At 42.8% G+C, this 23721-nt stretch overlaps 1 protein-coding gene across 3 annotated transcripts in view; it reads left to right on the top strand.

Annotated features, from left to right (window-relative positions):
- The window catches only part of VAPB (VAMP associated protein B and C), a 55913-nt gene extending 33944 nt beyond the window's left edge, over positions 1-21969 (top strand). Inside the window, exons 3-6 of one of the 3 annotated variants that reach the window (XM_017852099.1) lie at positions 10995-11098; positions 15340-15420; positions 17307-17483; positions 20496-21969. In XM_017852099.1, coding sequence (XP_017707588.1) covers positions 10995-11098; positions 15340-15420; positions 17307-17483; positions 20496-20654 — 521 coding nt within the window. In that variant the 3' untranslated portion in view covers positions 20655-21969. The remainder of the gene's footprint in view (positions 1-10994; positions 11099-15339; positions 15421-17306; positions 17484-20495) is intronic. The other 2 variants (XM_017852100.1, XM_017852101.1) reach the window with 2 other exon arrangements.
- The last annotated feature ends 1752 nt before the right edge of the window (positions 21970-23721 follow it).

The following is a 23721-nucleotide window of genomic DNA, read 5'->3' as shown; positions in this document are numbered from 1 at the left end:
TTTGCCAGCGGATACAGCAGGTGAAGTGGTAAAATTATGGGCCCATCAAAAATACTTACGCTTCCTGTAATATGATATTAAGTTTAATATTTTTATAACCGTCACTGAATTCTAATTTCACTAAAGTAGCAAGCATACTTCCATTTGTAGTTCAATTATGTACATTGGGTGCCTGTGTACCAAGCAAATTAGAAATGCAAAATATCTGTGTGTGGAGGGGGCCATTGGAAAGAGTCATTAAAGATACCAATATTTAGGTACAGATGTACTTTACTAAGTGTACCTTGGGAATTGAAAATGAATTAAAGACAAACACAAAACTCCCAGTGTCTGAATCTGTGTTTTAAATTAGAATTCAAAGAATTAAGGAGCAGTATTCATTCCTGACATACAGCCCTTTTCAGCACTCTTTTCAATCACATTTAAAGCATAAAGTTTTTCCAGTAAAATTCTCGGGACAGCCAGGTGCGATGGCTCATGCCTGTAATCCCAGCACTTTGGGAGGCCGAGGCGGGTGGATCACCTGAGGTTGGGAGTTCGAGACCAGCCTGACCAGCATGAAGAAACCCTGTCTCTACTAAACATACAAAAGTAGCTGGGCATGGTGGCACATGCCTGTAATACCAGCTACTCAGGAAGGCTGAGGCAGGAGAATTGCTTGAACCCGGGAGGCGGAGGTTGCAGTGAGCCAAGATCGTGCCGTTGCACTCCAGCCTGGGCGACAAGAGGGAAACTCCATCTCAAAAAAAAAAAAAAGTCCTCAGGACAGAGCATGAACATCAGCAGCTCTTCTTGGATGGAAACATTGATCAGTTAATTTAAATGGATAGTATTGTGATTAATAATTAATCCTTTTAAGATTTCCCTGACTCGGTTTAATGTAGCTGTTTGGTGGCCCTGGACCAGTCAACCGGGGTGCACCTTTCAGGTGATTAGCACTAGGGTATAAGCGCACAGAACCCTTAGACAAAGAAGCCAAATATTTGTCCATCAAGCACTGATAGTGGGAGCTGCATTTGGGGTGTTTGGGCTTCTTAACAGCAACATTCTTCTTAGTTTGATTGTTTGCTTTGAAAGTCTCTGATAAGCGAAACTTTTTTGTAAGTGGTTTCCATGAACCAGGCTTATTACTCTCAGATAACAACAACTCACATTCATACTTTAAAAGATGTCTTTAATCTTTTTCACCAGATGAGATTGTGGTTAAACAAAAGTAGAAAAAAGAAAATTGCCAACAAAATTCAGCTTAATTACGCTTTTAAGGGTTTTTACACGTTTACTGTAATACTTAGCTTTTTAATGAAGAATTGTTACTTTTCTTGTGACTATGACACAGTTTATTCTTTACATTTTCAAATATCAAGATCGAGAGGACTTACACATTTCGTCTACTTCAGTTAGCTGAAGGTAACTTCAACTATGTCCAGCATAACTGAGAAGCAAAAAATAAGCAAAGAAAATTTTAAGAAGCCAAAAGTGATTTTCTTTTTGCTCATTACGGGTCCTTGCATACTTACACACTTGAGGGCTCTCCAGTCTTGAATGCTGTCTTGTTTATTCTTACCTTAGACTTACTGTTAACCCTGTCCTGGTTGCCAGCCCATCACAGATCAGAATAAAGGGAAAGGGGTAGAGAGGTGGCCACATTGAAAGTGGCCCATGTGACAGTGCGTAGCAGACAGTGGACGTGCTGGGCAAGAACACCACAGAGAGCAAGTGCAGAGCATTCAGAAATAACAGTGGGGAGCTGGAATTCCTTAAGCCTCGGGGAACTGTTCTCCATGTTTTAGGTGATCAACCCCAAGAGACACAGCTTGTAGGTTTCACTAAGATGGTATATAATGGGGATTCATGTCACAACATAAGAGTAATCAGAAAAGGGGTATGTTGTATTCCGTTATAAATGTTAGAGGAGACTGAAAAGTATGTTGGATTTTTGAAAAAGATTTACATTTTAAAAGATATTTATAAAAAAGAGTGAATAAGCCTTGTTGTTTGGCCAGTGCCTGTAGATAGCAGTCCTCATCTTCCATTGATACTGGAGAAAGGAGACCTCACTGTCAGCACATTTGTACTAGTCTCTGCACAAATAAATTAATCAGACTGTGAGGAGTTTGTTTTCTAAGACAGAATACAGAAACTGGAAAATCCTGTAGAGAACACAAAGACTCTTCAGCGTTAACTGATTTATTAGTAAATGCAATTCATTATTTACTTGCTAGACTCAGAGTTCCATCCATGGGCCCCTGAATAGGCAGAGGTCCACCAAGGTGGTCATGATCTCAATGTTTTGAGGACCCTAAAGGAAATGATAAATTTGCTCACAGTCTAAAATGTCCAGCTTCTTTGCTTTAGGCTAGAATTATATCATCTTGTTTAGGTAATGCTGGTTATCACCAGCTCATCAGGAGCTCTGCTTGGCATTTATGTATCTGTGTCTTTGATTAGTCTCAAAAAAGTGGATCAGTGACTTCATTCCGATCCTATAAGCACAGTATGGTAGAGGACAGTCTTGATGCAGGCTTTGTGAGAGGATGGGGAGTGCGAGACTGAGGGCACTGCCATCAGAAGCTGGAAGCCCTATCTTGCCCACTTGGAAGGGAGGGAGTGACTCTGGGAAGTAGGACAGAAGAAAAGCCAGCTGGTGGGGGTAAAGGAGGGTTTCTTCTTTGGGCTTCTCCAAGGATATTTCTAGGGAGAGCATGATTCAGGAACGCTTTGAATGTTGGAAGAGAAGAAGGTGCAAACCTGTCAGCTAATGAAAAAAATGCAAATTAGCACCCAGAATGTGAGCTATTAAAACATGAAGTTCTGGTCTCAGTCTCACTGGGGAGAAAAGGCAAACATGTCAGTAGAAGCTTAGGAGTCTTGGAGTTGACAGTCTTCCAACAAAGTGAGGTGCCCACAGTAGGCACTGTGGTATGAAATGCTGTTAGGGGTATAGTACAGCACAGATTTTCCAGGTGCAGGCCCTGGGCCAGCAGCAGCAGCAGCAGCCCACCTGGGGACCTGTTAAAAATGGGAGTGCTCATTCTCACTCCACCCCTGCTAACACAGAAATTCTGGAGGTGGGCTCTAGCAGTTAGTGTTGTAGCAAACATTCCTGGTGATTCTGATACTCACTGAAGTTTGAGAACTTTTCCCTCCAGGGTTCTTATTTACATTTTATTATATTTATATATTTATTTATTTTTGACAAAGTCTCTCTCTGTTACCCAGGCTGGAGTGCAGTGGTGCCATCTCAGCTCACTGCAACCTCTGCCTCCCGGGGTCAAACGATTCTCGTGCCTCAGCTTCCCCAGTAGCTGGGATTAGAGGTGTGTGCCACCATGCCCAGCTAAATTTTTTGTATTTTTAGTTAGGGATGGGATTTCACCATGTTGGCCAGGCTGGCCTCAAACTCCTGGCCTCAAGTGATCTGCCTACCTCAGCCTCCCAAAGTGCTGGGATTGCAGGTGTGGGCCACTGCGCCTGGCCTTATTTACTTATTTATGGAGTTGGGATCTTGCTGTGTTGCTCAGCCTGGAGTGCATGCCGCTCTCATAGCTTACTGTAGCCTCAAATTTCTGAGCTCAAGTAGTCCTCTTGCCTCAGCCTCCCAAGTAGCTGGGACTACAGACATGCACCACCATGCCTTACAGAGGCATATTCCTTACAGAGGTTCTGTCAGAGGATTAAGTCCTGGAAGATGGGGTATATTGACATGTGAGTAGAGTAAGGGAGAATCAAGAGAAACGTGTCAGGGAGGGCTCACATGATAAGAGGAGACTTTGATGATGATCGGAGAGCGTCACTGGGTCTAAGGACATAGGGGCATGGTGTGTAGCCTGAGTGACGTGCACACCTGTTGGAGCAGAAGGGAGGCCTCCAATAAGAGATACCAAGAAATCCAAGAAGGGCCAGATTGTGAAAAGCTGAACTGATTGCCTTTTACTTAGGACATAGTTACTCTTACAGGAGGTTTTTGATTTGAGGAATTAACGTGATACAAGTAGGGTATTAAGGTAAGATTAAATGTGTGGAGTTTGTAGGGACTAGGCAGGGTGATTTGGTTGGGAAAGAAACTAGAAGAAACTTGGAAAAATCTCTTAGTTGGGAGAAATCTAGAAAGATCTGTGGGCCTGAGCTGAGATTGTGGGCACGCAAAATGTGGAGAGAGAGATTTCGAAGATAAGATTCTGAGATTAAAAAAAAGTGAAGCATGTGCCATAGTGCTTGTTAGACTTTATTTGCTCTGTTACCATTATGATGCAGATGAAAGTGATCTGTGATTTGCTTGGGTTCTCAGAAGCAGCATTTATGCTGCATTTAATCAAGTCATCATTTCTCCAAGGGGTGTGTGTATATGTTTTAAGTAGCGTATCTTCTGCATTTCTTCTCTGTTGAGGAAACTCTGATCTTATTGATCCAATGTTTTATGACCCCAAAGGCCCTTTCTTAACAGGATCCCAGTTTGCAATCTGTAATACAACAGGCGTTGTATCACAAAGCGTTAATGTGGATAAGTAGTGGCCTGACTTCCAGGCTGTCTTCTGGTAACAGACTTCTTTTTAATGTAGTATCAGCAGATACATTTTAAAAGTAGGATAGATGGTTCATTTAAGAGGGCTTTATCATCAGTATCTCTGGTATTCAAGTGAAGAGATACTGGTGAATACCATTTGGTGTAGCATAACAGTGCTTAAACTTTTTGGTCTCGGGACCCCTTTACATTCTTAAAAGTGAAGACACAGCTGGGCACAGTGGCAGGCACCTATGGTCCTAGCTACTCAGGAGGCTAAGGCAGGAGGATCACTTGAGCCCAGGAGTTGGAGGCCAGACTAGACAACATTAGCAAGATCCCATCTCTTTAAAAAAAAAAAGTGAAAGTGAAATAAGTTAATGGGAAACTGTTTTATAACCTGCCATGGAAAAATTACATAATTTCTGTCACAGTTTGCACGTATGGAGCTGAAAGAACTAATGATTAGTAGCATTCTGTCATGTTTTTATAAAGTTCCCACTAACAGGATAGAGCAAATTGAATTTGACATGAGATGATAGTAGCTGAAAAATACAAACTATTTGATGTGAGTTAGGGGCCATGTTAAGCAGGATGTGGATACCGAGGTACTCCAGGAGTTTATGAAGTTTCACAGAATCTGGGTGTCCTAGATCTTCACTGTGGCTCACTGATGTAGGAGCCCACAAGCCAAGGAGAGCTGGTGGTGGCAAGCACCCCCCTTAGATGTTCCAGGCTGGTAGAAATATAGAAGTGACTCTTTGGGGCCTGAGCTGAGATTGTAGGCATGAAAAATGTGAAGAGATTTCTTTTCAAAGATGAGATTCTGAGATTTAAAAAATGAAGCATATACCATGGTGCTTGTTAGACTTTTTTTTTTTTTTTCAAAGCAAAACCTTTTATCAGATCAAAACCTCCCATAAGTACCCACCTTATACCTAGAACTTCCTGAAAGTTGACATGCCAGTAGGGCACAGTTTTTATTTTCAACTGAAAAGTTTCCATTCAACAGTGTATTTAGGCATCTGTGTATATATCTGCTCAGTCCTCTGCTTTTGTAGAAGGGCTGTTGGACCTGCTACCTCAGGCTGTCGCCGGGGCTCCGTTAAAGTGATTGCTTACACCCACTGCCTTGTGTGCTTGCATGCCTGTTTATGTCTTCTCCCCTGCCCATGAAATGGTCCTTCCATGTCTACACTGTGGTGACTTGGTAGGTAGGATGTTCTAGGCCTGGAGCTGTGCTGGTGACATCTGTAAGGTCTGCAGTAAGGGGGCAGTGTATCTCAGACAGTGCCCTTCTGTGGAGGTAGAGCAAGCAGTTGCAAAGGCGTTTGATTAGAGGAGCATAGGTAATGCCCCATTCCTTCCGTAAGGAATGTGTGTGCATGCATATGTGCTTCTATTTTCACCTGAGGGCCAGGTACGTCCTGAAAACTCAAGACCTGGTTTGTGTAAATCTCCTTTCTCTTTGTAAACTGCAGATTCTATCAAGACGGGTACCAGTGTGTTATTACTTAACCGCATTGACTTACTTAACCATATTGTTTACCTTCTGGAGGGCCTGTGAGACCATTTGTTGTAGCATAACAGTGCTCAAACTTTTTGGTCTCAGGACTCCTTTACATTCTTAAAAATGAAGACGCAGCTGGGCACAGTGGCAGGCACCTATGGTCCTAGCTACTCAGGAGGCTAAGGTGGGAGGATCACTTGAGCCCAGGAGTTGGAGGCCAGTCTGGACAACATAGCAAGACCCCATCTCTTAAAAAAAAAAAAGGACCCAAAAGCTTTTGGTTTGTGGGGTGTATCAATATTATATTAAAAATTAAACTGAAAATTTGTAAAATTAAGAATAACATAATTACATGTTAACAGTAACATTTTTAATGAAAAATAAGTTTTCAAAAAAATTAGTGAGAAGACTGAAACTTGATGCGGTTTTCCATTTTTTGCCAATTTCTTTTCTTTTTTTTTTGAGATGGAGTCTGTCGGTCAAGCTGTAATGCAGTGGCACAGTCTTGCCACTGCACTCCAGCATGAAGGACAGAGTGAGACTCCATCCTCCCAGGTTCAAGTGATTCTCATGCCTCAGCCTCCCGAATAGCTGGGATTACAGGTGCCTGCCACCATGCCCGGCTAATTTTTGTATTTTCAGTAGAGACAGGGTTTTGCCTCTTGGCCAGGCTGATCTCAAACTCCTGACCTCAGGTGACCCACCCACCTTGGCCTCCCAAAGTGCTGGGATTACAGCCATGAGCCACCGTGCCTGGCCTGCAAATTTCATTTTTCTTTTTTTTTATTTTGAGACAGAGTCTCGCTCTGTCACCCGGGCTGGAGTACAGTGGCGCAATCTTGGCTCACTGCCATCTCTACCTCCCAGGTTTAAGCGATTCTCCTGCCCCAGCCTCCTGAGTAGCTGGGATTACAGGCATGCACCACCAAGCCCAGATAATTTTTGTATTTTTAGTAAAGAAAGGGTTTCACCATGTTGGTGAGGCTGGTCTGGAACTCTTGACCTTAGGTGATCCACCCACCCCTGCCTCCTAAAGTGCTGGGATTACAGACGTGAGCCACTCCGCCCTGTGGCAAATTTCTTTAGTGTCTGTTTCAATAGAAGACAGGCTGGATTCTCATATCTGCTTCTGCATTTAGTCTGTTAGGATGTGTTCTTTTGGTGAATGCATATGGAGAAAAACTGCTTTCACCACAAATAATGTAGTTGGAAAAGGGAAGAGTATGTTTAATTGCTTTTTCAGATAAATCTGAACATTCTTCAATACTACACCAAAACTTGACAAGTGTTACTTTCTTCAAGGTTGTTAGTATGATGTGGAATCTGAAGCCATGTCTGTGACTTTTTGAACATTGTTTCACTAAAATACATCAGTCTCTCCTGTACTTTGAATGGATTTTGTGATATCATGCATGGATTGTTTGGAAACCATTTGCTGAGTGTTGCAGAGCTTCCAAATGTTGGCATATTGCATCATACACTTGCAAAAAAATCACATTCATTTCTTTTCCTGCTGATCTCATTGGAAAAGTCTGTAAGTATTTGCAGAACCATGAAGCTGTGGTTGGCAGATAAGTTTTCCACAATTATAATTTTTGCCTGAAAGCTTGTATTTTATCATTGGCAATAACTACTGTAAATTGTTTTTATCTAGAGTCAAAGCTGGGTTTGAGCCCTGGCACTCTTGTTTAATATGCTGGCCATGGGACCCAGGTGAGCCCACTTAGCGCCTTTCTAAGCCCTTATCTTTTTTTTTTTTTTTTTTTTTTAAAGAGACTGGGTCTTGCTCTGTCACCCAGGCTGGAGTTCAGTGGCACTATCATAGCTCTCTCTCTGCAGCCTCCATCTCCCAGGCCCAAGCAGTCCTTCCAGCTCAATTTCAGCCTCTCAAGTAACTGGGACTACAGTCTCTCCTGTACTTTGAATGGATTTTGTGATATCATGCATGGACTGTTTGGAAACCATTTGCCGAGTGTTGCAGAGCTTCCAAATGTTGGCATATTGCATCGTACACTTGCAAAAACATCACATTCATTTCTTTTCCTGCTGATCTCATTGGAAAAGTCTGTAAGTATAGGCCACCATGCCCAGCTAATTTTTTTGTGGTAGAGATGAGGTCTTGCTTTGTCACCCAGGTTGGTCTTGAACTGAAGTGATCCTCCCGCCTTGGCCTCCCAAAGTGTTGGTATTACAGGTGTGAGCCACCATGCCTGGCAGCCCTTATCTTTTATCTTGAAAAGGAGACATGTGCTGCTTTGATGGATTGTTGTGAGTCGTAAATGGGAGAACTAAGGATAATTTGCCTTCTATGGTACCTATTACACAGGAGACATGCGTAAAGGTTCTTTTCCTTTCTTTCCTTCTTGGGCCATCATGAAAGTATTGGGGATGAAGAAGCTGAGGGATGGTGGAGAAATGGAAAGGAAAGGCCTGTTTTCCCTTGGGGCATTCTTAGAACCCAGGCAGAGCTCTGGACACAGTGCCCTTGGCTGTACTTTTTTACTCCCACTGCCTCTAGGAAGGTGATGAATGGGAAGGGGCACGCAGAGCTTCCTGGGGCTGTTTTTTGGGGGTGTGTTCTGTTTTCTGGATCCATTGGTTTTTTTTTTAGTTTGTCTAAATAGCTTCTCTAAAAATTAGCATTTTCCTTAGATTGCTGTCATGTGAGCATCAGGGCTCTTTACAAATAAACCTTGTTCCTCCTCAGAGCTCTCCAGAGTGGTAGACTTGGGAATGGTGCAATAGCTGTTCACAGCTGGGAGAGCAGAGGCTCAAAGGGAGACAGTGTTTACTACTAGGTCTGTGCCCTGCCAAAAATCTAAGAGTAGTTCAGGTCAAAGTTCTCTTCTTTCCTAAACTGAAAAATACCAGAGCATGATTTTGTCACAGCCAAGCAAGACCTGAAATTCTTAAAACTGAATTTACTTTAATTTTAGAAAGGGAATGTTAATCTAACAGTGTATCCCAGCTCCAAAGAAGGTTGACAGTCCCTGTCTAGGAAGGTTCACAGCGTATGTGAAGACACTGGTTCTTTACTTTATAATGTGTGTCTTCCTTATTGCAGTCTTGAGGGCAGAAAAACAAAAAACAAACAAACAAAAAAACACATTGGGAATTTAGCTTTCAGAAAAAGCATTGACCTTCCAGTCTGGTCATTTGTCCCTGAGGTTAAGTGTCAAGCCCAGGTAGGTAAATGTTCCAGGTCTGTCTATAGGAAAGTTCAGCTCTTGCCAGTTCAGTGATGCCAGAGAAAGAGTTACGTTGATAAAAGGTTTACTTTCTGACAGTTATTGAATTTTGTCCTGAAGAAGTCTCCCAGCAAGGGTTCCTGTAGCTCAGGGCACTCAGGTGGGTCTTGTGGGCAGTGAAGCTGTCTGGGTGACTAGGGACACCAGTGCATTGAAGTCAGGTGCATGGTTAGGTTTCAGTGGACTTTCTCTGTTCCCATGATGGAAAGTGCCACTGCATCCCTGAGAGATGGATGGGGGAAGCTGGTATTTCTGTCCTGTTTTGTGAATTGTTCCATTAGCTTTGTCATGGGGCCTGGGTGCCAGATACAAATCTAGCCCGTGTTGGAGTGACTAGTGTGGCGAAAGGGGTGTAGACTGCACTTGGAGTCATCAAGTCTTGGCTCTGTCCCAGTGTTGCCGCTTCCTGATATTGTGACTTTGAGGGAGCCACTTCACTTTGTGGAATCCCAGATTCTTCATTTGTAGACCAGGGCTATCCTGCTCTCTATCTGCTGCTGACTGTGGTTGATTGTGTGACTCTAGAGGAAGCACCTGGGAAGTTCTAAGTTGGGGTTTCACGGTGAGAGAATGCTGATGAGGGCCCAGTAGAAAGGTAGTAGAAGCCCTGCTGGTGAGAAGTGTAAGGCTTGTACTGTCAGAGGACAAGGCACCAGTCCTTTGTGGTGGCTGTGAGCTTAGGTCTCCACACCAACTGCCTGGATTTGAGTGTGCACTCCACCAAGGTGTAACCTTGGGCACATTCACCTCTCAGTGTTCATTCCTTTCATTTGAAAAGTAGACACTGGAATAGCCCCTCTCCCCCCACAATAGTACCTACTTTTTAAGGATTAAATGAGATAATGGTAGACGTAAGGGACAGAGCCCAGTTTCTGGCACATGGAAACACTCAGTCCATGCCCATTGTTGTGGTCAAGGCCACAGTAGGCTTTCCCTGCATGTGAAGTTGTTTCAGGGAACTTAACTAGATGTGTGGATTAGCCAAAACCTTGTAGCAAAGTAATGTATTTTAAAGCAGCCATCATTTGATAGGAGTAGGCCCAGCTGTACTCTAGGAAGTAGGTTGAAGGGAGCCAGTTGGGGTAGGAAGGCATCTTCCTCCATGCAGTGGGTGTGACTCATCCACAGGATCCTCTATGTGAGATTTCTCTAGGTTCTTAGGGAAATAAAAGCGGAGTGTAAGCTGATACTGTTTTCCCTGCTGTGTGAGTGTCCTGCTTGTAAACATTTTCTAGTATTGTATTGGCAAAATTGTATTTCAAGGATTACCTTGATTAATTATATGAGAAATGGGTTGGAGAGAAGCTAAAACAGTTCCTTAAATGTTCTCAAACATCTTAGATTATTCCGTTTAATTCCTGAAAATATCATTTGGATATGTTTTCTTGAGCAAAACAGGCAGATGGTGTTGCTACCCAGTTTCCCAATTCTGTAAGGCCTATAGCAGACATGTATGGTAGCCTTTGCAGTAGTGAAAGATCCATGGAGTAGGCATCAGAAGACTGGGTCCTCGGCCTTATTCCCAGCTCTGTCATGCCCTGATTTTGTGGCTCTTAGGTTGGTGACCTGCAAAATGGAGATGTTAGTCACCCTTGCTTACTCCACCAGGGGCGTCCATCCTAAGAGATAAGAGAATGCCGGTAAATTGCTTTACAACCAAAGTACAAATATTAGCATAATAAATGGCACTGACAACCAAGCTCTGACCCTCCTAATGAAATATTTTCTTTCTCAGTGATGTTACAGCCTTTCGATTATGATCCCAATGAGAAAAGTAAACACAAGTTTATGGTTCAGTCTATGTTTGCTCCAACTGACACTTCAGATATGGAAGCAGTAGTAAGTACTGAATGCTTCTTATTTTTTTCAGTAATAATAATTTAAAAAAACAATTAGATATGGAATTGTGGGTGCATGCATTTCAAAATATGTCAAAATTGTTTAAAAGGGAATAGTTTTTTTTTCAAGGAGGTTTGTACTTTAACTACCTTAATGGTTTTTCTAAAACTTTGAGGAATAATTTTAACATTTTATGTGACTTTCTAGAAGGCTGTTCTTTCTGACCTTTCTGAGCTCAGTGTGCTTCAGCAGCTCCTTGCGCTGGTGGCTGGTGTCTTGAATGGTTAGGGATGGCCTCCTTTCGCCTCTCCTTTCTGCCCCGACAGAAAAGGATACTTTTCATTGTCCCGCCTTTTCTTACTGTGTCTTCTTATCCCCCACAAACTCAAGAGCCATGTGAGAATGTCAGTGCTGAATGTCCTCACCCATTTAGACATACGTGTGTGTGGCTTTGTTCTAGTAAATATGATTATTTTCCCCCTGCTTAAATATATGTTTAACTTTTCTCTAATTTTGATAAAATTAAGATGGCTTCATTTTTATAAAAGAAATAAGTGATATTAGTGATGGTTTTGGAAAAAAAAGAGTATAATGGACATTCCCACCAAAACGAGCTTTTTATACATTTGAGTAAGTCCATAGGCATTCTGGGGCTGGGAGTTGAATTGAAATGTACGGTACAACCCACAGCCCCAGCAGGGACAGATGCGTTTGTCCTTACAGTTCGGGAAAGCAGGACAGGGTTGCCTCATACCACTGGTATTGCTGTTCAGTTTTGGCCAGCCCAAAGGGGGGCCCCGAGTCATTCATGGCAGGCCTGCCCACCTGAGTCTGCTGTTCCTCACACCATACTGCAGTTCTCCTCTGACTGAGTTTCATACCAACTCAGGCCAAGCCCACCCCATGCCCTATTTCGCCACATAGTCTTTTGTTTTAGTTGTGGAAAAGCATCTCCACTGGTGTTTCACTTGTAGGCAGAAAATGAAGGGGGAGGCCAGATATTTTTGAGTTTTAGAGAGATCAGTGATAATAGGCTGTCTTCTTTTCATGAGAACAATTCTTATGAAAAGCTTCTCTTTGATTTTCTGCAACATGATGTATTAACTTCATGTTAATTTGTGTGATCAAAGAAACATGGCAGATAGAAAATAATGGAAGATCCAAGGGTGTGTTCTGTTTGGCTTTTGCTGCATGGCATAGTGGAAAGAGCATGGGCCTGGGTATTTTTGAGCTGAGTTCTTCCTTTGACTAACATTGTGGCTGGGACCAGGTTTTATTCAGTCTGTTGAGGTTTTGATCATTTGTAAAATAGGAATAAAAATGCAGCTCACACGATGGTGAGTATGAAGTGTGCCTTGTGTAAGTGCCTGGTCAGTCTAGTGTCTGACACTTGCTTATCAGAGTGTGTAGTAGGCCAGGCACTGCATATCCAGTAAAGAGTCATTTTAGTTCCTTGTATGATTATTTTTATAACAGTTTACATTTTTTTTTAATAAAATGTACATTGTGGGAAATTTTGGAAATACACAAATGAAAAAAAATTTAAAGTGACCCATAGTTCTTTTCTACTAGGTCTAACCATCATTAATAAGAGCTTTGTGTTTTTCTTCCTTTTTTTTTTTCTTTTTTTTTGGCAGTGGGGAGACATGATCTCACCGTGTCACCCAGGCTGGCATGCAGTGGAGTGATCTCAGCTCACTGCAGTCTCCACCTCTTGGGCTCAAGTGATCCTCTCACCTCAGCCTCCCAAGTAGCTGGGACCATAGCAGCGCACCACCATACCTGGCTAATTTTTTGTAGAGACAGGTTTTCTCCATGTTGCCCAGGCTGGTCTCAAACTCCTGGACTCAAGTGATCTGCCCACCTCAGCCTCCCAAAGTGTTAGGATTACAGACGTGAGCCACTGCCCCAACCTGCTTTTTCTTTATTTTAAAATCTTTTCTTTTTATTGTAAGATACAGAAAGTTGAAAAAATAGCACGGTGACCACTCATATAACTTTTACCTAGATTTACCATTTGTTAACATGTTGTCACATTTGCTTCCTTTCTGTCACAAACTTTCTTATTTGCTTAAGATGCAGATTTTATGATACTTCACCTCTAAATGCTTCAGAGCAAGGACAGTCTCTTGTATAGCCATGATACTATTAATCATAGCTGAAAAAATTAACTTTAATTCAGTAGTATTATGTGATAAATTAATTTTCATCATTTCCTAGTTGTTCCAAAAGTTGCCTTTAGTAGAGGACACCCAAACCTTTTGTTTTTCAAACTTTTTTTAAATTTTTTTTTTTTTTTTTTTTTTTTGAGACAAAGTCTTGCTCTGTCACCAAGGCTGAAGTGCAGTGGTGCAGTCATGGTTTGACCTCCACCTCAGCTGTTCGAGTAACTAGAACTACAGGCATGCCACCACGCTGGCTAATTTTTAATTTTTTTGTAGAGTTGGGGTCTCACTCTGTTGCCCAGGCTGGTCGTGAACTTCTGGGCTCAAGCGATCCTCCTGCCTCTGCCTCCCAAAGTGCTGGGATTACAGGTGTGAGCCACTGCACCCTGCCCAAACTTTGAACTTCTTTTTTTTTTTTTTTAAGTGTCCAGGCCAGTTGACTTACAGAATGTCCCGTATTGTGGATTTGTTCGATTATTTCCTCATGATTAAATTCAAGTTAAATGTGTTTTGGCAAGAATATTCCATAGTCAGTATTTCATACCAGGTTGTCCTGCTGTTGGTGATGCTGTTTGATCACTTGGTTAAGACAGTACTGCCAGCTCTCCCCAGTGTCAGAGCACAAAGCACGTTTGCCCCTATGGTTAGTAGGTAATCTGTGATACTCTGAGTCATCTGATACTTTGAGACCACGTGAATATCGTGAATATCCTGCTTGCCAGCAGTCTCACCTGGTGGTTTTAGCATTCAGTGATGATCCTTGCCTGATATTTTTTTGACTCATGTGGTAGGCACACGTGTACAGATGTGTGTGTGCAGAGGAGCAGACTTCAGTATTCTTTGTGGTTTCTTCACTTAATATTCTGGACATTTCTTCCATCTAACTGAATGCTCTTCAGCATCATTTGAGTGGCAGTATGCTATTCCATTTAGTGGATCTGCCATAATTTTTGTGGCAGTTCCTTAGTGTCCCACTTTTTGGTTCCCGCTTTTGATTCTTGGTACCTGTGTTACACTAGCTGCCTCTTGCATGGTTTTGGGAAGGGTTGGAGGGACGGAGGGTGGGGGATGCCTTCTTTTTCTATATCATAACCTTGCTGCTATCCTGGTCTATGATCCTAGAATACCCTGTAATTCCCATCCTCTGCTGCCAAAAGGAGAAGTTATCAGGAGCATATCCTCTTAGGACATGGGATTTAGCTGGGAAGGTGCTGTCACTACAGCCTGGAGGGATGGAGATGGGTCTTGGGGTAGAGATAGCCTAGACACTGCCACAGTGACAGAGGAGGGATTTGGTAATGAATGTGTTCTGTTGGTAGTTGGCAGAGTGGTTCTAAAACTACTCCCAGATAATATGTGCTTACACTTTCTAGATATACCTTTAAAATAAGTTTCATTTTCTCATTTTAATTTATTATTTTTGAGACAGATTCTCTCAGTGTCCCCCAGGCTGGAGTACAGTGGTGCTATCATGGCTCACTGCAGCCTCCCTCCTGGGCCCAAGTGATCCTCCCACTTCAGCCTCCTGAGTAGTTGGGACCACAGGCATGTGCCACCATGCTCAGTTAATTTTTAAATTTTTTTTGTAGAGATGACGTCTCCTTAACGTTTTCCAGACTGGTCTCAAACTGCTGGGCTCAACCATTCCTTCCACCTTAGCCTCCGAAAGTGCTGGGATTACAGGCATAAGCCACCACGGCCAGCCTAAAACAAGTTTTATTTTTATAAGGAAAGCCAAGGTTGCCTGGTCATCCAGACATTATTTAGAGGACTCCTTTTTGTTCAGTGATGGGCCTCTCCCATAGAGTAGCAACATGGGGAGCATTGGTTGACTTTAAGGAGTCAGGCAGCAAGACTTTCAGGGTTTGTGAAGTGTAATAACTATTTCGAGAAAGTGAGTGTATTTAATCTTGTCATGTTACAAATATTGGAATCTCAGCAGACTTCAGTTCTTTATTTGATATAGTTCTGGGCTTTCTCATTAAGAGTATTTTTCTGAAATTGTCAGTTGTAGGAAGAAAGTTATTCTTCCACCAGGTTAATAATATCTTGATTATTAAATTTAAATTGTTTTAGTGGAAGGAGGCAAAACCAGAAGACCTTATGGATTCAAAACTTAGATGTGTGTTTGAATTGCCAGCAGAGAATGATAAACCAGTAAGTATGTTTATAGTTAACAATAATTGAATGTTGTAAGCTGATACTTATTTGCATACCATTTCCTGCAAAACCAAGATTTAAGTTGGCAAATTATTTTCCTTTATCTGATGTCCGAAGAAAAAAAATAAGCTGAGGTCAGCAAATAAGTGGGCCTTTATGAAATCAGCCTTTGAAAAACTCAGGGAAAGACAACTGATTCAAACAGTGTTTCCCCTTGAAAAGTGCAGCCCGATGGCCGTTGAGATGTCATAAATCCTGAAGAGCTTCTATGGCCTGGTGAGGGTATAGGTTGCTGTTAAACAGTGGGTGAGTGTAAAGCAGGGAATAATTTGCCCTTTATCATGGTGCTTGATGGACGGGTGGGAAGCTTACAGGTTCCCTTGTTTTACAGAGTGCCCTGTCAGCCTCCCTACCCCTTTTACCCTATCTGTCTCCTTAGTCAAAGGCTGCTTTTAGATGAGGATTTCTCAACTTCAGCATTGTTGATATTTGGGATGGATAGTTCTTGGTGGTGGAGGTTGTCCTGTGTACTGTAGGGTCTTTTATTGATAGCAGCATCCCTGGCTTCTGCCCTCTTGATACTGGTAGTACCCCCCAGTTGTGACAACTAAAAATGTCTCCAGATATTGCCACATGTGTCCTGGAGGGCAGTATCAACCCCCACTGAGAGTGATCTCTTTCCGGTGTTGCCTGCGGGGAGAAGGAAGGAGCCCCATCCTCTAGGCTGTCCGCTTTCACCCTTGATGGTCCTCACTTGTGACCAGTTGAAGAAAGGAGACTGTATCTGAAATGCTAATTTGGACTTCCCTTCAACCTAGTCGAAAACATTTTAATTGTTATAAAAACACCAAAACTGTGAAAACATGCAGCATATGAAACTGTCTTAGCCGTTGATAGCTGGAGTTGGGAAATAGAAGTGCCCTGAAGTGTTCTGTGAACAGTATCTATGCTGGTCTGTGGGAATGCTGTTGATTTGTGTCAAAACTACCTGATATTTTATTTCTGCTGAATCATTTACCACTATTATTACCGTGTTTCTTTAAGTGGATAGTGGTCTTTTTTTCCCTCTTCCCAGTGTACGTCCTGTCACAGGAAGGTCAGTTTGCAAGTTGTGAAACTTGTATTCTGGCCTCAGCTCTGTGATAGGTTGACTTGGTAGCCTGGGGCCTTGCTTCACAGGGCCTGCTCTTCTCATCTGGAAAATGGTGGGTAGAGCTAGATTCCTGGTTTTCAGTTTGCTACCCAGGTCAATGATCGTCAGTTACTTTTCCCTGACAAGCAGCGTGCTTCCATGCCCTCCCTCCACTGACTGGCTGTCATCCCCAGTAAATCTCAAGAGGGGTTCATAGCTCAGTCTTGGCAGGGGAAATTAGGGGAGTATGTAACTTCCCAAGAATGAAACGTTGCAGACACGGAGCTTGTTTCACTTTCATCCCAGCTTCCAAATGCTAAGTTGGTAAAATAATTCGCCCTCTGTCTACAGCTCTCCCAAGCCTCCTACCCCCACCAACATCCTAGGGATGTTCACATCTTTGTGGTGACAGTAATTTGTGGCTAATAATTCCTGAGTTTGCACAATTACAGTATGCTAATTTTTGCATGGCAGGAATTTGATAGTGCAATATACACAGCCCTTTTTCTCTTTCTTTGAAGTATTAGTCTCAGCCAAACTTCATTATTTACCCTTATCCATAATTTCTAGGGCCCAGTTGCTTTAGATTATTAAGATACCAAATAAAATGATCCATTTTAAAAATAAATGTGACATTTTACAGTGTGGATGAAATGCTACCACGTTTGGTGTTTGCTGAGAACTACTTTGCATAAAAAAGTCCTTTATTACCTGGTTGGTGACACTTAGGCTTTCATTTGTTTTTGAACAGCATGATGTAGAAATAAATAAAATTATATCCACAACTGCATCAAAGACAGAAACACCAATAGCGTCTAAGTCTCTGAGTTCTTCTTTGGATGACACTGAAGTGAAGAAGGTTATGGAAGAATGTAAGAGGCTGCAAGGTGAAGTTCAGAGGCTACGGGAGGAGAACAAGCAGTTCAAGGTAATCGTTTATTTTCTGGTAATCTACCGAGAACAAGGGCATTTTCACTAGCTTCTTGGGTGGGGAAGTTGATGAGCCAGTGAATATATAGATTTCTTTTGCTTTTGGTATTTGGCTGTTTTTTTCTCCCCAGGGAGAAATTTCCATGGCTTTGATCAGATTCTCAAAAGGGTCCTTGGATCTGTCTAAATGAAGAACCACTGTCCCTTGATCAGAAGTTTCTCAACTGTTTAAGCTCTTGTCCCCTTGGAAAAAAAACAAAAAAACAAAAAAAAACTCGGCCAGGCACAGTGGCTCACGCCTGTAATCCCAGCACTTTGGGAGGCCAAGACGGGCCGATCACAAGGTCAAGCGTCGAAGACCAGCTGGGCCAACACAGTGAAACCCCGTGTCTAATAAAAAATAAAAAAAAATGAGTTGGGTCTGGTGGCGGGCACCTGTAATCCCAGCCACTCAGGAGGCTGAGGCAGGATAATCGCTTGAACCCAGGAGGCTCAAGTTATAGTGAGCTGAGATCGCGCCACTGCACTCCAGCCTGGGTGACAGATCTAGACTCCATCTCAAAAACAAAACAAACAAACAAAACCCCCCAAAATACTTTCCATTAGTGTAAATTGAAAATAAATGTTGAGACCAAAATAGCAGTTGTTATTTTGAATATGCATTTTTAAACCCCACGCCATCCCCATTCACTTGGGTGAGAATCTTTTTTTCAGAGGGTAAGTACTGACCTATACTCTGATTTAATGCAGGTATAGTTCTGATTTTAGAAGACTCTAAATAGGTCCGGGCAGTTTTGGCTCCTCAAACTGTTGATGTGGTGATGAGCTTGGAGGTGGGGTGCCTCAGTGGATAGGAGGTGGAGATTATGGAAAGAAAACCTGAGCCTCTAGCTCGTGGATGAGGCAGTTGGCGTTGGCAATGGAAGGTTGTATTGTACTGAGTGGTGAAGAGGGGAGGCAGAGGGTGCTTCTTTTGGCTTGGAGGCTTGTGGTGGTGTGGAAGTTGCTCCCATCCAATATGAAACAGCTCTGAATCTGTGCTGGTCACAGCATCTTTTAGGCCTCAGTTTGCTAAACACCTCTAAGGCCCCTTCCAGCTTTAAAAGTATGAGTTTTCTTCTCTTTTACTCTTGACAATGAGATAGATGTAGGAGAACTGACAACATTTGGGAAATGGCATCATCTTCTTCCTTTGCAGTGATCTTAATTTGCCTCAGTCAGTAACTTCTTTAATGTGTAAGTAAATTGTGAAGCCGACACTACGTTTTGACTAACAATCTAAGCTATGCCTGAAGCTTCTCCTTGAATGTATTTCTCTTCTGAAACAGAGTTCTGTGCTGTTTAAAGTGGTAAATAGGTAGAAATAGCTTCTATATAACCCAATAAAATAAATGGTGTAGTTTGCTGTTATTTTTTTAAGTCAGTCGGACACTACCAGTTGTTTATCACTGTGCGGTGATATTGCCATACCCCATGAGCAGAATATCCTTAAAATATGATCAGACTAATCTTGACATTAGAAGATTCTTTATCCTGCCAAACGCTGCCTTCTTGTTTTGTGTTGGTTTATTCTGTCATCTGGCCAACAAATGAGGGTCTAATACGTGCCTGGCACTGTGGATTCAAACACGAACAGTCCCTGCCCTTGAGGAGCTCTCTGTTAATGGGATAGCAGGGAGAGACATACACAGAAATTATTATAAGCCAGTGTGATAAATGTCCCACAGAGATAGCAACAAATTGCAGGGAGAGTCAGCTCCGTGGGACTCATCTGCCTGTGGTCTCCAGGACCTACTAGGTACTCGGGTGGATGGGAGAGAATGGAAGGAAATGAAGAAAAGAAAGTACAGCTGGTGTGTGGGGTTTGGGGATGAGTAGACGAGGTAATTAGCAAGAGATCTTTCAGCAAAGATGAGTCTGGGCCAGAATAGAATGGCTTGATGCATGTCCCTCTTCAGGGATGTGGGCTTGGCTTTGAGAGCATGGAAATGGCATCATAGATCTACATGGTAACTTGCAGATTCTTAGGAAAGTGCAAGGCAGTTGTGGCAGTGGAGGTGAAGGAAGAAAAAAATTTTCATTTCTTACATATCCATGTAGTTTGGGGACAAGGGGAGGGTGGGGGATATTATCAAGTATCTTTATATGTGTGGAAAAGAATGTTGCTTCTTCAATGAGAAATCTATGCATTAAGTAGAAAATATTTGAGATGAGTGTACCAATATTTTAATATTCCAAATATCATTTGATCCAGCATTCTGGATGTAGTTCATCAGGTACCAGCTACGTACAGAGCTCTGCATTTGAAAGCTTCCAGATGTCCCACTTTTAGATTTTTTTTTTTTTTTTTTTTGATACAGAGTCTCACTCTGTCACCTCAGGCTAATTTTTGTATTTTTAGTAGAGATGAGGTTTCATCATGTTGACGAAGGTGGTCTCGAACTCCTGAGCTCAGGTGATCCATCTGCCTCAGCCTCCCAAAGTGTAGGGATTACAGGGATGAGCCACCGCGTCCAGTTGACTTTGTAGATTCTTATGATTTGTGTATTTATGTCTTGGGAAATGCCTCTCATTTAAAAAATTGATGATTTGATCAAGGAAGGCTATTCATTAGAGGCAGGAAGGACAGAGAGGTTGGGGTTGAAGAGAAGCATCTGAAAGACATGGCCATAAAGGCGGGTGGGGCTGAGGGTGCAAAGGGCCCAGTTGACCCTTTTAAGAACTTTTTTTCTGTAAATCATGGGAAACCAAGGAGCACCTTGTTTAGATTTCTGTTATAACTAGCAGCATCAAGTGGAATGCATGAAAGAAAATAGGGGACTGTTTTCTCTGTGGCTTCAGGCTAGCCCTTTCCCCTCTGTAGCCTGCAGTTTCTTCGTTTGCAAAATGAGGTTGGACCATATCATGTCGTCCAACACTGGGCATGAACAGCCCATCCTGTTAAGCTGTACGGTTGACTCCCCTTTCTGGTGCCTTGGCTTATCTTTGAAATGTGCGTTTGCTCCCATAGGAAGAAGATGGACTGCGGATGAGGAAGACAGTGCAGAGCAACAGCCCCATTTCAGCGCTAGCCCCAACTGGGAAGGAAGAAGGCCTTAGCACCCGGCTCTTGGCTCTGGTGGTTTTGTTCTTTATCGTTGGTGTAATTATTGGGAAGATTGCCTTGTAGATGTAGCATGCACAGGATGGTAAATTGGATTGATGGATCCACCATATCATGGGATTTAAATTTATCATAACCATGTGTAAAAAGAAATTAATGTATGATGACATCTCACAGGTCTTGCCTTTAAATTACCCCTCCCTGCACACACGTACACAGATACACACACACAAATATAATGTAACAATCTTTTAGAAAGTTAAAAATGTATAGTAACTGATTGGGGGGGAAAGAATGATCTTTATTAATGACAAGGGAAACCATGAGTAATGCCACAGTGGCGTATTGTAAATGTCATTTTAAACATTGGTAGGCCTTGGTACATGATGCTGGATTACCTCTCTTAAAATGACACTCTTCCTCACCTGTTGGTGCTGGCCCGTGGGGAGCTGGAGCCCAGCGTGGTGGGGAGTGAGGTCATCTCCACACAGTAGTCCCCACGTGGCCCACTCCCGGCCCAGGCTGCTTTCCATGTCTTCAGTTCTGTCCAAGCCATCAGCTTCTTGGGACTGATGAACAGAGTCAGAAGCCCAAAGGAATTGCACTGTGGCAGCATCAGACGTACTCGTCATAAGTGAGAGGCGTGTGTTGACTGATTGACCCAGCACTTTGGAAATAAATGGCAGCGCTTTGTTCTCTTAAAGGGACCAAGCTAAATTTTTATTGGTTCATGTAGTGAAGTTGAACTGTTATTCAGAGATGTTTAATGCATATTTAACTTATTTAATGTATTTCATCTCATGTTTTCTTATTGTCGCAAGAGTACAGTTAATGCTGCGTGCTGCCAAACTCTGGTGGGTGAACTGGTATTGCTGCTGGAGGGCTGTGGGCTCCTCTGTCTTTGGAGAGTCTGGTCATTTGGAGGTGGGGTTTATTGGAATGTTGGAGAAGAGCTGTCAGGAAGTGTTTTTCTGGGTCAGTAAATAACAGCTGTCATAGGGAGGGAAATTTTCTGTAGTGACAGTCAACTCTAGGTTACCTTTTTTAATGAAGAGTAGTCAGTCTTCTAGATTGTTCTTGTACCACCTCTCAACCATTACTCATACTTCTAGCACCCAGGCCCAAGTCTGAGCCTAACCTCTCCTTGGGGACCTAGCTTGGAGTCAGGACGAATGGATTGGGCTGCAGAAGGTTAGAATCGAGGGCACCAGCAGTTGGGGGTGGGGAGCAGTGAGAGAGAGAGACTCTTCAGCTAATCCTTCTAGTACTAGTTGAGAGTTTGACTGTGAATTAATTTTATGCCATAAAAGACCAATCCAGTTCTGTTTGACTATGTAGCATCTTGAAAAGAAAAATTATAATAAAGCCCCAAAATTAAGAATTCTTTTGTCATTTTGTCACATTTGCTTTATGGGGGGAATTATTTTGTCATTTTTATTATTTTGCCATTGGAAGGTTGACTTTAAAATGAGCTCTATCACTGGGAAATATGTGTTTCATGATTTAAATGTACGTACGTGTGTGTGTGTGTGTGTGTATATATTTTTTGGTTGTCTTCAGCTGACAATATGAAAAATAAAACTGCTGAAAAAGCTGAGCACCTGGTCACCCTTGGCCTTCCATTGCTTTGGCCTTCAGTAAAAAGCAGCCTCGCTTCTGGGTCAGGGAACCATGCCATTGAGACTAGTAACGGGCGTTCTGGGCACAGTCCCACTGTGCACAGGTTTGAGAGGACAAGTTCATCAGAAGGAAGGCAGTCCTTAGAAGTCACATACGTCAAGCCACATTGCTCCTAAGCCTGGCTGTGTCAAGCTGGGTCAGGGGCCTTGAAACTGGAGAATTGGAAGTCTGTGGTTGGTCCGAGTAAGGAACTTCCTGTCTTCGTGAAAAAAGTTGACTTTGAATCCCAGGTACTCACAGAAATGGTGAGCAGACTTAGTTGTTACCCAGGCACCCATGGATTACGTTGAGTGTGCAGACAGGGAGGTCACCCCAATATGAATTTGTCTCCAGGTTTTTTCCCATGTGGCCCCCAGTACTTATAAAAGGGAGTGAAAAGACCGAACTGTAAGGCACATGCCTTCTGCTGCCTGATTTTCCGTGAGGAGACTAAAATTTGCTAATTATAGGTGCTGCAGCCAGTTAAGTCCTTCTGTAGCTTCCAGGCCCTCATGTCCTTGATAGGAGAGTGCTTAGATGGTCCCCAACATACCTAGGGGTACAGTACAGTCCCATTACACTAGAGCAGGGCTCTTTATTTTTAAAGGATATGGCCGTGTGTTTTGATAAAACTTCATTCACAAAAACAGCCAGGTCATGGGATTTGGCCTGTGAGTCTGTGGCAGTTCTTAAAAAGAATATTGAGAAACTACTCTGTTTCAGACCTTTGAATGTGATTTAGAGTTTTGTGTACATCTAGGAGAAGGTGTTCAGCTTCTCAGAGGATGTGGGCATTTTGGTTGCAGCTAAAAATCAGCCTCTGAAGTCTCTCCCTTCTAGAGGTTAGCACTTGGTGAACACGTTTGTGGGGTTTTTGGCTGAGTGGCAGAAGGAAGATCCTCAGGAAGAGAAGCAGGTGAATGATGGGAAGGTTGGTTATTTTCTCAGTCATCCTGGCAGCCAAAAATGTGCCAGGAAAAGAAAGAACGTGGAGCAGGCGTGGCTCCTGGAGAACTTGGAGATGCATGCACATTTAGGGTGTCTTTCCTAGAATTACATAATGAAAACAAGAGTAAGGCAAAGAGGAGGTGAATATGGGGCCTGTCACAACGGCCTGCCCTGTCCCAAGAGGTTAAGAGTCGGATAATCGGGATGCAACTGGCATGGAAAGAGCGAGGCTGAGGAGGGTGCCGCTGGGCAGTGTGCATGGGGGAGCTGCTGCCAGACTGCCCTCCAATCTGCTCCTGTGTTACTGACTCCACGGCACCTCAGAGAGGGCAGCCTTGGCTTCAGAAATGCCAGTCATAACAAATGCAGAAGAGATGGAAGCAGTGACAGAATCCTGAAAGTTTTTATTGATTGACGTTTTAAATTGATAATTTAAGCTTCCTTGGCACGATACAAAATACTTCTTAAAGACAGCAGGCTATTTTATTTGTAGGTGTGAGGAACTGGCTTTAATTTTTTCTCCTCC

This window comes from Rhinopithecus bieti, unplaced genomic scaffold (genome assembly GCF_001698545.2).
Source record: "Rhinopithecus bieti isolate Rb0 unplaced genomic scaffold, ASM169854v2 scaffold_33652, whole genome shotgun sequence".
NCBI lineage: Eukaryota > Metazoa > Chordata > Mammalia > Primates > Cercopithecidae > Rhinopithecus > Rhinopithecus bieti.
The sequence above is the reverse complement of the archived record's forward strand: the minus strand, read 5'-3'. Positions and strand labels throughout refer to the sequence as shown.